The following is a 13110-nucleotide window of genomic DNA, read 5'->3' on the forward strand; positions in this document are numbered from 1 at the left end:
GCCGAGTGGGGATCCCTGGGTGGCGCAGCGGTTTGGCGCCTGCATTTGGCCCAGGGCGCGATCCTGGAGACCCGGGATCAAATCCCACATCGGGCTCTCGGTGCGTGGAGCCTGCTTCTCCCTCTGCCTGTGTCTCTGCCTCTCTCTCTCTCTCTGTGACTATCATAAATAAATAAATAAAAATTAAAAAAAAAAAAAAAAAAAAAAAAGAAATGCCGAGTGATGGCAGCCAAAAGTTGTTAGAAACTATGTGTGCCACGCAAATCTCCACGTGTGTGGGTGTACAGGGATAGGCAGGATGCAGAGGAATGGGTAAAAGCTTCCCTGCAGCAGAGAGGCACCTCTTCCTGCCCTCCCTCACCCTGCAGCCGGTGGAGATCAGTGGAGCCATTGAGGAGGAGTTCACGGTGGCCCGACTCTACATCAGCAAAATCAAGTCGGAAGTCAAGTCTGTGGTCAAGCGCTGCCGGCAGCTAGAGAACCTGCAGGTCGAGTGTCATCGCAAGATGGAGGTGACTGGGCGGGAGCTCTCATCCTGCCAGCTCCTCATCTCTCAGGTGAGCGCTGAGCACTGAGAGCCTTTGCATGCCATGGGAAAGACGATGATTTTGTGGCTATGGGATAAGACTTCTAGCATCCACCTAGGGCCTAGGGTCGACCACAGTCAAAGACAGAAGAGTCTGGGGCAGCAGGGAAGGTCCAGGCCAGGGCAGTGAAGGTTCAGAGAGGATACCACTCTTTGTGCTGATGGGATCTAAAGGTTAGGTCTCCGAGGTAATGACCCCTGGCCCCATATCTTCAGGCAGGCGCAACTGAAGGGGAGGGACTGGGAGGAGAGCTGCTGAGGTCTGCACTGCCTGGAGCTTTGTCCTTGACTCCATTCCTCTTTTTCCTCTCTCCAACCCTTCCCCCATTAGCACGAGGCCAAGATCCGCTCGCTTACAGAATATATGCAGAGTGTGGAGCTAAAGAAGCGACACCTGGAAGAATCCTATGACTCCCTGAGCGATGAGCTGGCCAAGCTCCAGGCCCAGGGTGAGACCTTCTTAAAGTTCTAAGCTACTCATCCTGGGATCTGAGACCCCAGAGGGGGCAGGGAGGAAAAGAAACAAACATCCAAATAAACCACCCAACATGCACACTCATCCAATGCATTAGACTGAAATCCAGAAGCTTTTGCATGTAGCTTATTGTACATAAGCCACAAACCCTCAATTCGTCCCTTTTCTGCTGTGTCAAATCAGACTGTCCTAACCCAGTAGAATATCCCTGAGGCCCATACCGGGTAGATGTCCCCTGCCCTGCCTGGAGCTCTGGCCTCAGAGGGAAGTTCTTTCCAGAGGAGGTAGATGTGATGTAAGCTGCCCTCCCCATCTTTCCCTCAGAAACTGTGCATGAAGTGGCCCTGAAGGACAAGGAGCCGGACACACAGGATGCAGATGAAGTGAAGGTGGGTGGGGAAGGTGTAGGAGACAACTGGGACCCAACCGGGCTGCCCTAGCCCCTTCTGAGCTGCTGCCCAGGAGTCTGGCTTTGAGCATGGGATGGGGTTGTTTGCAGAAGGCCCTGGAGGTGCAGATGGAGAGTCACCGGGAGGCCCATCACCGGCAGCTGGCCCGGCTCCGGGATGAGATCAACGAGAAGCAGAAGACCATTGATGAGCTCAAAGAGTAAGAGTCCCCCCCTCCTCCCCCACCCCGGGAGGCTCGGTGGCCTCTGTTGTTCTTCTTGCCTTGTAGCCACACATGTGCTCCCTCTTGGCCCAGGGTCTGGTTGGTTCACTTCCACGTGCCACTCCCCCAAAGCTGCCGCAGCTTTGTAGCCCAACTCCAGGAGGCACAGGAGTGAGGACTAGTTCTTCTCCTTGAGCTCTTATGATTAGATAGCCCATGGTTCCTCACTGTGTTGTGCAAACGGTGGCGTGCACCTGCCTCTGATAATCCAAACGTAGATGCACCAGTCCTGACTGGACCCACTTGTACCAGAAGGAAACAATTTGCAGAGCCAGTCTTTCCTTAACCCCTCATTAATAGCTTCTTGTTCTCTCCAACACCTCCTTGCCCTCTGCAGCCTGAATCAGAAGCTCCAGTTAGAGCTAGAGAAGCTTCAGGCTGACTACGAGAAGCTGAAGAATGAAGAACATGAGAAGAGCAGCAAACTCCAGGAACTGACGTGAGTGATGGTCCAGACTGCTACTCACTCATACCAGCAGAGGGAGGGTGCGATGGAGGTGGGGGTCTGGTGTTCCCAGGAAGTAGATGCCTCGGAAGAGTCATATGACAGGGTGGGAAAGGACACACCAAAAAACAAAAAACAGAAAGGAGACTTTCAGAAATGACCTCTATTGAATATTAGCTGCCCCAGCCTAGAAAGATCTTTGTGATATTCTGTTAAGTGTGAAAAGCAGGCTACAAAACAGGTTGAATGGTATGATCCCATGAAATTTTTGTGGGATGTACCTGCATAGAAGTAAGAGTCCAAAAAGACGGACACCAGAATGTCAATGGCAGTTTGATCTGTAAGTAACAGAATTATGTGCTTTTTATGAAACTCGTCTTACTTTTTTTTTCTTTTCTAATTTCTGCACAGAGAATGTGGGTAACTTACAAAATAAATAACAATAAAGTATAGACCAAAGGAATGGAGAGGGAGGAGAGAGGGAAGAAAGGTAATCCTGAGGGACTCTTGCATTTCCTTCTTCCCCTCCAGATTTCTGTACGAGCGACATGAACAGTCCAAGCAGGACCTCAAGGGTCTGGAGGAGACAGTTGTGAGTAGTTTCCCTCTGGGCCAAGTTAACAGAGTGAGGTGGGGGCTTCATTTCTTTCCCTGATTCCTTCATAACCCCATTCCTTATACAGAGTCAGTCCGCGGCATAATCAGGACACATCTTTTCCTAAAGGATGAGTGACTCACCTGACCAGATAGACTGACAATTCCAATAGTTTTGGAGGCAAAAGGTTGAGCTGGTATTTGGCCAGTCCCAATTTGTCATCATTCTTTCTAGGCCCGGGAACTCCAGACCCTCCACAACCTTCGCAAGCTGTTCGTTCAAGACGTCACGACTCGAGTCAAGAAAGTGAGTGCCATCCTTGACATCTTCCCAGCCCTCATACTGTCTGCTGGCCTCAGGTTTCTCCAAGCCCTGTGGCCTCCAGTGTAGCTGGCTTGGCCTGGTCTGGGTGAGGCCTCTTTGGCCGTGGGACAATCACATCTTTTCTCCGTCTTTAATCAGAGTGCAGAAATGGAGCCCGAGGACAGTGGGGGGATTCACTCCCAAAAGCAGAAGATTTCCTTTCTTGAGAACAACCTGGAACAGCTTACAAAGGTTCACAAACAGGTAAGAGTAGGGGAAGGGGTGAAGAGAACTCTTGAGGCCAGGTGCCTTGGAGACCCAAATCCTCTGAGCTCCCTTGGATTTAGGAAAATCTACTTGCAAGTTTTCCTCACTTTTCCCTTTTACTTTCCTTACTAATCCCTTCTTTATTCATGTTTGGTTCCACTTTACCTTGTTCTTTGTTCCGTGCCTGTTCTCCCTTCTCAAAGCTCCCGACCTGCCTCTGCTCAAAGTGAGATCCCCCAGGCCTATGGATTTGGAGGGAGAGATTGGAACTGGTAGAGGTCTCAGAGGCAGGGGCCTGTAACTACAAACGAGGGATACTGGGCAGAGATAGGAAGCAGTGGGACAAGGAGAAGCCAGGGAAGTTGGGCTTTCCCTCATGGAGAGAACTCCATCTGCCTAGGCCTGGGGCAGGCATGCAGGGTAATGAAAGGATGTCCTCCAGATGGCCCAACCAGGCCCTAGTAGGGGCTGGTTGAAACTCCTGTGTATTAAGTTGCTGCCTCTCTGTCCCCCTCCTTGCTGCTGCGGCTCCTTAGGTGGATGACTGGGTTTCAAAGGTATGGGGTGGGGAGGTAGACGGGGCAGTCCAAAGGAGTCAGGACAGGAAATGTTTGGTGCGTACAGAGCAGGAGCCCCCTCGCTAGCGCCAAATGGCTGTGCCTTGAAGACAGGTGCCACCACATGTCAACTGGCTCTTCTAACTGACTCATAAAATAAACCCTAATCTATACTTCATTCGCTTTCTTTCAAACCCAACTGAACACTTGATTTAAACTCATATTCTCACTAAACTGGAGATTAGATTCCTCAGTGCAATGCCCAGCATATTTAGCAAATACTTGGTACATCTTCTTTCTTTTCTTTCTTACATCTATAATGAAAAAAAAAAAAAAAATCCCAGAATGGTCAGGATCTGCAGAGTTCATTTATTTTATTTGGGCCTGCAGAAGGCTATACTATCCTCTTTCGCCCTTTGTTTATTATAAAGCAGTGTAACAACATAACAACATTCCAGAAAAGTTGAAAGTCAAGGGAAGAAACATTTGTAATCAGTTCTACCACTCTGTTTCCCTTTCTGTGTGTCCACTTTCCTTCTCTGTTCAAATGCACGTCATATTGCTTATTTCCCCCCAATATTTGTGTTATGATAAAACAAAACCAAACAAAACCCACATAAAATTTACCACCACATAAAATTTACTTATCTTTAAGTTCAGTGACATTAAATGCATTCATGCTGTGGTGCAACACCCCTACCATCCTGCCCCATCACTGTCGTCTTGTAAAACTGTTTAAGGGAATCCCTTAAACAGTAACTCCCCATTGTGCCTCCCTCCCAGCCCCTGGCAAACACCATTCTTCTTTCTGTCTCTGTGATTTTTACTCCTCTGAGTACCTCACATAAGTGGAATCATCCAGGATCTGTCTTTTTGTAACTGGCTAACTGCACTCAGCATAATGTCCTCCAGGCTTATCCACAGTGTAGCATGTGTCAGGAAACCAAGGGCTGGGCTGTTTCCGTTTTCCTCATTGAAGTGGCTGCCTCTCTCTGCTCTAAGTCCCAACGACCAAAAGCAACTCCCCTAGACGATGGAGGACTCCTCATAATGTCCTACCTCAGCAGACACAAGACTAGAAAGGAAAATGAGAGAAGTGTAGAAACTTCTCAATTAACAGAAACTTAAATAGCCAGGCCTTCAGCCCTGTTCCTAATTAAGCTGAACCACTGTGACAGCAAAGCATTGTTTATGATCCTTAAATTGCCCAAAGTGAAAGAGGCACAGATGTGTTTTCAGCTCTGCCCTTTCTCCCTGGGCTCCCTGCTACACCAGCTTACCTGGTATCTTCCAAGGCCGGCTCCTGCAGGCTGGAGAGCCCCCAGTCATTGTGTGAAACCCTATAAAAAGATCAGGGAGTCTTTTTCTGGCTGCAAGATGGTTGCTCTCTAGCTTAAATCAAATGGGAGAGGGACACCCCAGGAAATCCCTGAATGTGAAGGTAATGAGCACAAATGTTTGTAAGACCTCAAACATTTTCTTTCCTTCCTATGGGGTGCTGTATGTGTGTGTGTGGGGGGCGGACGAGGGGATGAGGCGGGTGCTCCCACATTCCAGCTTCTGCTCCTGCTCTGCACTGCAGCTAACCTGCACTCAATACCGTATCCACCTTCCAGACTGCTCCTATGCTCTTGCCGCCCTGCCCCATGCATGCCTCCAAAGCCATCTCTGGGTGAGGGGTGCCTCATGGTTGCCCTGGGGCTACTGGTCTGGCACAAGCTATGAGATATTGGGCATGGGTAGCTAGGCCAGGAAAAGACGGGAACAGGACACTGCCACAAGAGTTCTGAGCTACAGTGGAGTTGGCACGTTTTACTCCTCAGAAAATGATGTGACTTTTTAATGCCTGACCCCTGTTTGCTCAGGGAGAAGGAGAGAACCAGAGGACCAATTAGGTGAAGGGAATGAGGCCTTTCGAAGAAAGAATGCGGTCTCTGTCTTGTCTGACTTGATTTTTCTTTATTCTCTCTCCCTGCCCCGCACCCCCACGCTCCACTGCTGGCTCTCTCTTGGGTTGCTGGCTTTGCTTTGGCCTCTTCCCTTGGGCTTACCCCACAGCTGGTACGTGACAATGCAGATCTGCGTTGTGAGCTTCCTAAATTGGAAAAACGACTTAGGGCTACGGCTGAGAGAGTTAAGGCCCTGGAGGGTGCACTAAAGGAGGCCAAGGAAGGTGCCATGAAGGACAAGCGCCGGTACCAGCAGGAGGTGGACCGCATCAAGGAGGCCGTTCGGTACAAGAGCTCCGGCAAGCGGGGCCATTCTGCTCAGATTGGTGAGTGGGAGTAGGTGGCAGCAGATGAGGTGGGATTACCCCTGGGGGAGATCGGCAAATTCCTAAGTGTCCAGCACCTAGATGATCGCTTTTCACCCTGCCTCTGCCCCAGGATCACCCCACTACCGTCCCCCACATGTATAAAAGTGAGTGATGTTAGCTGAACTCAGTTCAGCTCCAGCTAAATGACTTCAGGAACCAGGGCAACTGCAGGGAAACAGCCTCCTCACCGTCATTTTCCTTTCTTTACCACAGCCAAACCTGTGCGGCCTGGCCACTACCCAGCATCTTCACCCACTAACCCCTACGGCACCCGGAGCCCTGAGTGCATCAGTTATACCAACAGCCTCTTCCAGAACTACCAGAATTTGTACCTGCAGGGTGCACCAAGCTCCACCTCAGACATGTAGTGAGTGGCCCAAGGCGTGGGCGGGAGTCCTGACCCAAGGCTCTCTACACTCCAGAAGGCCTAGGTTGGGTCAGTTATTGGCTGACACTTAATTCTTTCCCTTAGTGGCTTCATAGCCTCTTCACACCTCTGTTTAGACAGTGGGCATTGCCTTCCCAGCCTGTGGCCATCTTGGTTGTCCTCTGTTCTCTGGGCCTGGGAGGTGTGTATGGCTCCATCCCTGAGGGGATTATGGGGCACAGTGGAGGGAGGGTGCCAGAGGTTTCTGCATCTCTCTCCTTGCTCCATCCAGCTTTGCAAACTCCTGTACCAGCAGTGGGGCCACGTCTTCTGGCGGTCCCCTGGCGTCCTACCAGAAGGCCAACATGGACAATGGTGAGTGAAAAAGATGGGTGACCAGCCTTTGGGATCCCCAGGGAGAGTTGAAAAGTGTAAGAGAAGTAAGTGACCCTGTACCTACAGCTTGAACACTGCCCATCCCTTTGGGGTCTTGGACTCTTAGAAGTGAGTTCCCCCTGTTGCCGTGCCTGTCCTCACCTCCCCTGCCGCCCCTTCTCCTTTCCTTCAGCAGGAATCAGGGAGACCTTTCTCAAACAAAATGGTCGTGCACCCGGGGTGGTGGAGAATAGAGTGCCACAGACCCAGGTGGCAGCTGTACTCCAAAGTCGTACCTTTATCTCTAAGGGGTAGGATGAGAGAGGGTGTGGGGAGACGGCCTCTAACACCCAGTCTCTTTTTTCTTCTCCTAATCCTGTGTTCTCACTGATGATGCCTTCAGGAAATGCTACAGATATTAATGACAACAGGTACACCAGTCCCCATGGCTCTTGTGTTCTCTGGGTGGGACCAGAAGAAATGGTTAGATTCCCCTCGTGCCCCACTTAGGGGTTCTCTGGAGCCTTCAGGAAAGGAGGAGGACATGAGAAGCATTCTCACCGTCCCCCTGTCCTACACATCCCCTGCCTCTCGGTGCAGAGAGCACGTCCCCTCCTCCGATCCCCTCTGTGGCTTCTTGCCACTCCATTCCGGGGGCTGGGAAGTGCCGTGCCCATCTGATGACCTGGTTTCTCTCCTTCCTTCAGGAAGTCTGTGACTTTGGGCAAGTCTGTGACTTTGGGCAAGTCTGTGACCTTGGGCGGGTCAGCTCCACCTCTCTAGTCGTGGTTTTCCTTGTATTCCCGAATAGTCCCTGCCTCTTGTCCCCCAGGGATGCTATGAGAGCAGAGTGACTGTAATGTTTTCCTGTATACGGAGCTGACACTGCTGGGTCTCTTCTTTTAGGAGTGACCTGCCCTGCGGCTACGAAGCTGAGGACCAGACCAAGCTTTTCCCTCTGCACCAAGAGACGGCAGCCAGCTAATCTCCCTCAGGACTGCCACATACCTGCACTTTCAGGTAGCTTCGGGCTGCTTCCACTGACCAGCCTTGGTTGCCTCCTGTCTTGACCTCAGCCTCTTTGTCTCTCCTGCTCTTTTTCGTCATCTCAGAACTTTTAATAGTTGTCCCTCAGCTCCTGCTTTCCCTTCCCAGGGGCTAGGGCGCTACTGACCCACAGGCTCCACCCCTCAATCTCATGCTTTCCTTTTGGCCAAAGCAGTAACCACAGTACTGCCTTTCTGCCACTAGGGGACACTGTCACATGTCAAAAACAGTGAGCGAGGGTGATGCCCACCTAGTGCCACACCCAGGTCAGGGAAGGTGGTAGATATTAATTAGTAGGAGATCATCTCCACCCCCTCTCTGCCTCCACTCTAAAATAATTTTGGATGGGCAGGTATTTTCTGAACCAAGATATCTCCAGTAAAGGAGGTGTTTGCTTTATTCCTGTACCAGCATCCCACATACCTCCTATCTATGTACGAAGTCACCAATAAGCTTTAGGAAATGCCCCAGGAGGTCTGACTTTTTGTCTCTACAGAGCAGTGTCAGCACTCCCCTGCCCCCTTGCTCAGTGGTGGTAGAAAATAGCTGTGTTCCCCCTCTCTGCCCCCATTATTCCACCTCTGTGCCCAGGTCCCCTCTTCCAGCAGCTCAGGCATCTTCCTGGTTCTTGGGTGTCACCAGGCTTCTCACGTGCTTTAGGACTGGACACTAGGAGCCTGTTTTATGGTCCACTCTGGATCTTTGGAGAACTATAAATGAGAGAATATGGCCAGTCTCTTCCTGGGCTGCATCCAAGCCAAGCCCTCTCCAGGGGCTTTCCAGGACAATAGGTCAGGCACACATGGACAGAAAGGCATGAGGAGCAAGAAGTAGGGATGGGGAAGAAAGAGGAAGGGCTAGGTAGAGGAGCAGGGGCTGGGAGAGTCGTGTCCATATTAAAGGAACAAGACAAGTCAAAGTTTGTGCAAAATGCCATCCTGTTCCTGTTGAGTGGCTGGACTGCAAGGTGGTTCCTCACAACCTCTTTCTCTTTCTTCCCCAGTTTCTAAGAGGGACTGAGGCCTCTCCTCTCAGCATGCTGCAAACCTGTGGTCTCTGATACTAACAACTCCCTCCCAACCCTTGTTGTTCAACTGTACTGTTTGATGTCTTCTCTTACTCTGTATCTCTTTGTACTCTGTATCTATATATCAAAAGCTGCTGCTATGTCTCTCTCTCTCCTCTCTGTCTCACTCTCTAAGTATCTAATGATGTATTTAGCAATTTCTAAGCATAGTATACTCTCCTCATTTGGGGCAATAGGGAGGAGGGTGAATGTTTCTTCTTTCAAACATGCGTCTCTCACACTGAGTGGTATTAGTCATGGAGATGATAAAAGGAAAAAATGGGAGCTAGAGGGCTGTGATCCTTCACGCACACACACATACACACACATGCACACACACACATACACACACAAAGCCTTAAACAGAAGAATGTCTTAGCATCATAAGAAGATACAGAAATAGATTCTTCCTCCTCTTTCACATATACACAGGGGAGGGTAAAATGGAAGAACTGCTAAATTACAGGTAGAAGTTTCTTCATATAACCCCTCGACTGAACCGAGGGGGTTTGGGTGTGCAACTCCACCCTCCAAAGTATACCTTTTGCCTTTCTCTTCCTGTCCCTCTATCCCCTGCCCCAATGACCCAGGACATGGATTGTTCAAGGGACCATTTCCCTTTCTCCTCAAAACTCCTTTTGATATTCTCTGCCCCAGAACTCATGAATAGAACCTAGAGTTGCTTTAAAATATTTTGAATATGAATATTTGAGGAGGCGGACCCTGTCCAACAGTCTGCCAAATGGATGCTCATCTGTCAGGTGATTGCTTCTTTGGGTTTGAGGGTGAACAGGCTGGGAAATTCCAAGTATTTTTTGCCACAGTGATGAGCTGGATTCCTTTCTCTGTCCCATATTGGGCTGCATGTTCTTCCCATCTCCATCTTTTGGTTTGGGACCTTCCAGTTCATTGGCAAAATATCTATCTCAAGATGCCTTCCTTTCAGGCTAGAGCCTGACTTTTCCCCATAATGCATTAAAAAAATTTTTTGGACAGAATTTCTTTGATAATGTCCCCATCTGGCATTAAGTGCACTTTAAAGAAAGAGGCAGAGCAGATTTTCTAGACTGGGGGAGGGTAGTTAGAGGGGAGTACCCTCCTCCCAACACTGCCCCATATAATTGATAGAACTGTTATTTTAGTTTCAGATGTCCTTTCCTTCCACATGGTGCTAAGGTGGTTTTCTAGGTAACTGCAGGGATGGAATGCGGAGGTCACAAGCCAGTCAAATCAAGGAAGTCTGGTGTCCAGATACCCAGTCTTACTTACGTAGGATGGAAGAACAGGATCCCCCAGCAGCAAGGCAACCATCACCTAGCTTCTAAGGGAGGAAAGAAAACTTGGTGTGAATGCCAGCTTGTAAACACAGGCTATATTGGCCTGGAACTCCTTCAAGGAAAAAGTTCTTCTTCCTTTACCTGTTGGGCCCCTCGTAGCAATTATAGAAAAATGCAGGGAAAAATCTAAGAGTAAATCCAAGGCAGTGATATTCAAACATTTTTTAAGACAAATCTTATATAGAACCCTGATATAAAAAATAACCCAAAGTGATGCAGACCTGAGCAGTTTACATTTTCTTTATTTGGTGGAAAATGCTTCATTAGTGAAGGAGCTCTTGAGTGGTCTTAAGAGTTCAGAACCTGAAGGCAGAGTAGTTTGCAAACCACTGCTCTGAGGGAAAGGGGTTCAGCCTGGCTCCTCTGCCCCAAGCACATAACTCAGAGCAAAGAGGGAAAGGCCCAATGAGAGAAGAAGGAAGATGTCTGTGCACCTGTAGACTTGAGCTAATATTTGCCAACAGGGCACCTGAGAAGCCAGTGGATTTTATGTAATCTTGCCACCAAATGATTCTTTTAGAACACATAAGAAAACGTGAAGGTGTCAGGCAGATGAGGAGAGAGATGTAAGGGAAATATAATTCACTTACATAAATAAGAAACACACACACAAGGCCTTCACCAGAAGCTTCACTCTACATCCCCCCCCCAACCCTTCCTGCCACTACAGCAGCCCTTTCCAGAGAGCCAGGGTCACCACAAGGGACACCTGGCCTGCCCACTCACATCTGCCAAAATGTTGCATGCCAGCGTGGAAGACAAACCAAACCGCACAAACCCCAGTGTGTATTTACTTGATGTACATAGATACCTTGAAAATAAAATAAATTCAATGATGATTCTGTGGTGTTGTCAATCTTAATCTCTCCTCAGCCTCACTCCCTGATTTGTATGTAATGGCATTTGACAGTGTGGTATATATCCTTCTAGATGTTTTTCTATATATTTACAACACACATTTGTTTTCTTCCCCACCTGACAGTATATTCTGGAGATCTTTTCATGTCATTATACATAGATTTATCTCATTAAAATAGGGGCGCCTGAGTGGCTTAGTTGATTAAGCAACAGACCCTTGGTTTTGGCTCAGGTCATGATCTCTGGATCATTGGGGCTGCACTCAGTGGGGAGTCTGCGTAAGAGATTCTCTCCCTCTTCCCCTCCCCCTGCTCACCCATTCTCTAACTTTCTCTCAAAATAAATGAATCAAAAAAATTTACCTCATTAGAAAAGATGTAATTTTTCAGGGGCAGCCTGAGTGGCTCAGCGGTTTAGTGCCACCTTTGGCCCAGGGCCTGGTCCTGGAGACCTGGGATCAAGTCCCACGTTGGGCTCCCTGCATGGAGCCTGCTTCTCCCTCTGCCTATGTCTCTACCTCTCTCTCTCATGAACAAATAAATAAAATCTTTGTTAAAAAATGGTATCCTATCCTCTTCATTTTTCCCCCAGACCATCACCTCAGTCCCAGTGTCAATTCTGTCCCTCTCCAGTGGGACTCAATCCCTCCTTTGCCAACCACTCAGTTCTCTTATCCCAAGATCATCTACCACAATCACCCTTCTAACATTTTATTTATTTTTATTTTATTTTATTTTATTTATTAAGTGAGCAAGCTGTATGCCCAATGTGGGGCTTGAACTCATGACTTGAAGGTCAAGAGGCACATTGCTTTACCCACTGAGCCAGCTGAGCATCCCCTAAGCCCCATTTTAGAGCACAGGGCTCTGTGCCCTCTCTCTTCATACCTTGGAGCTTCTGAGACAATGGAGAAAAGTGTACAACTAAAACTCCAGGGCCACTGAAAGCCTAGGAAGCTAATTGGCCCTGTTTGCTACTCACTGCTTCTCTGTACCTCTACTCAGTTTCCTCCCTTGCTTCCCAGAGCAGGTGGTCGAAACTTCTAAAGATCCCTTCTCCCCTCCTCTCTTAGGCAAACAACTAAGGCAACTGAGCATGAAATTCCTTCATCTGCCCTCCATACCTACTCCCTTACCTATATTTGCACCAATCCTTTACTTTCTTTCTCCTAACAAGTGATAAATCTGTCTTTTCTGGACTAAAGCAAGTTCCTTCTAGATTCTTCATTCTTGAGATACTTACATAGACCCATTATATACGGTATCTAAAAGTGATGCAGGTGGGCAGTTTGCATCTTTGTGATTTCCCCCCTTCTTGTAAAGCCTCCCTGAAGAGTGCGTTTCTTTTATATGTTTTTAAGTCATCTCTCCCCCCAACGTGGGGCCCAAACTCACAATCCTGAGGTCAAGAATCACATGCTCTACTGATTGAGCCAGCCAAGTGTGCCCTGAAAGTGTGTGTTTCAACTGTTTCTCTATAAGTGACTCCTCATCTTGTTTTTACAGCCAGATTTCCTGACCAAAATTCCAAGCCTCCCCTCCCCACTTCTTCATCTCCCATTCATTCCTCAGCCCACCTAGAACTGGCTCTTGTTCTGATGAAACTGCTTTTTGAAGGTCACTCGTTGCCAAATACAATGGGCACTTCTCCATCCTTGTCTTGCTTCACCTCCATGACATGTGACTCTGCTCGCCACTCCTTCCTTCTGGAAACTCTACTCCCTGGTTTCTGTGACCCTGCTCTCCTGGTTCCTTTTGCTTCTCAGTCTTCTCCCACTACCCTCTTAATTGCTGGTCTAGACCAGGGTTCTTGCTTTCTCTGGAAGGGTGTCATCCATGGCCAC

The 13110-nt window shown here is 48.7% G+C and overlaps 1 protein-coding gene and 1 long non-coding RNA gene across 4 annotated transcripts in view; one reads left to right on the forward strand and one right to left on the reverse strand.

Moving 5' to 3' along the window:
- The window catches only part of KIF5A (kinesin family member 5A), a 29945-nt gene extending 18692 nt beyond the window's left edge, over positions 1-11253 (forward strand). The window contains exons 16-30 of one of the 3 annotated variants that reach the window (XM_038549790.1): positions 369-557; positions 918-1035; positions 1386-1450; positions 1561-1670; positions 2071-2172; positions 2710-2770; positions 3008-3079; positions 3236-3340; positions 3880-3900; positions 5959-6175; positions 6431-6584; positions 6877-6959; positions 7363-7390; positions 7866-7979; positions 9010-11253. In XM_038549790.1, coding sequence (XP_038405718.1) covers positions 369-557; positions 918-1035; positions 1386-1450; positions 1561-1670; positions 2071-2172; positions 2710-2770; positions 3008-3079; positions 3236-3340; positions 3880-3900; positions 5959-6175; positions 6431-6584; positions 6877-6959; positions 7363-7390; positions 7866-7944 — 1404 coding nt within the window. In that variant the 3' untranslated portion in view covers positions 7945-7979; positions 9010-11253. The remainder of the gene's footprint in view (positions 1-368; positions 558-917; positions 1036-1385; positions 1451-1560; positions 1671-2070; positions 2173-2709; positions 2771-3007; positions 3080-3235; positions 3341-3879; positions 3901-5958; positions 6176-6430; positions 6585-6876; positions 6960-7362; positions 7391-7865; positions 7980-9009) is intronic. The other 2 variants (XM_038549791.1, XM_038549792.1) reach the window with 2 other exon arrangements.
- On the reverse strand, positions 4171-9013 carry LOC119873572. The gene is made up of 3 exons (XR_005365295.1): positions 8586-9013; positions 5181-7420; positions 4171-4975 (listed from the first exon to the last, which is right to left on the reverse strand). It is a non-coding gene; the product is annotated as an uncharacterized LOC119873572 (long non-coding RNA).
- Positions 11254-13110: the final 1857 nt, after the last annotated feature.

This window comes from Canis lupus, chromosome 10, assembly GCF_011100685.1.
Source record: "Canis lupus familiaris isolate Mischka breed German Shepherd chromosome 10, alternate assembly UU_Cfam_GSD_1.0, whole genome shotgun sequence".
NCBI lineage: Eukaryota > Metazoa > Chordata > Mammalia > Carnivora > Canidae > Canis > Canis lupus.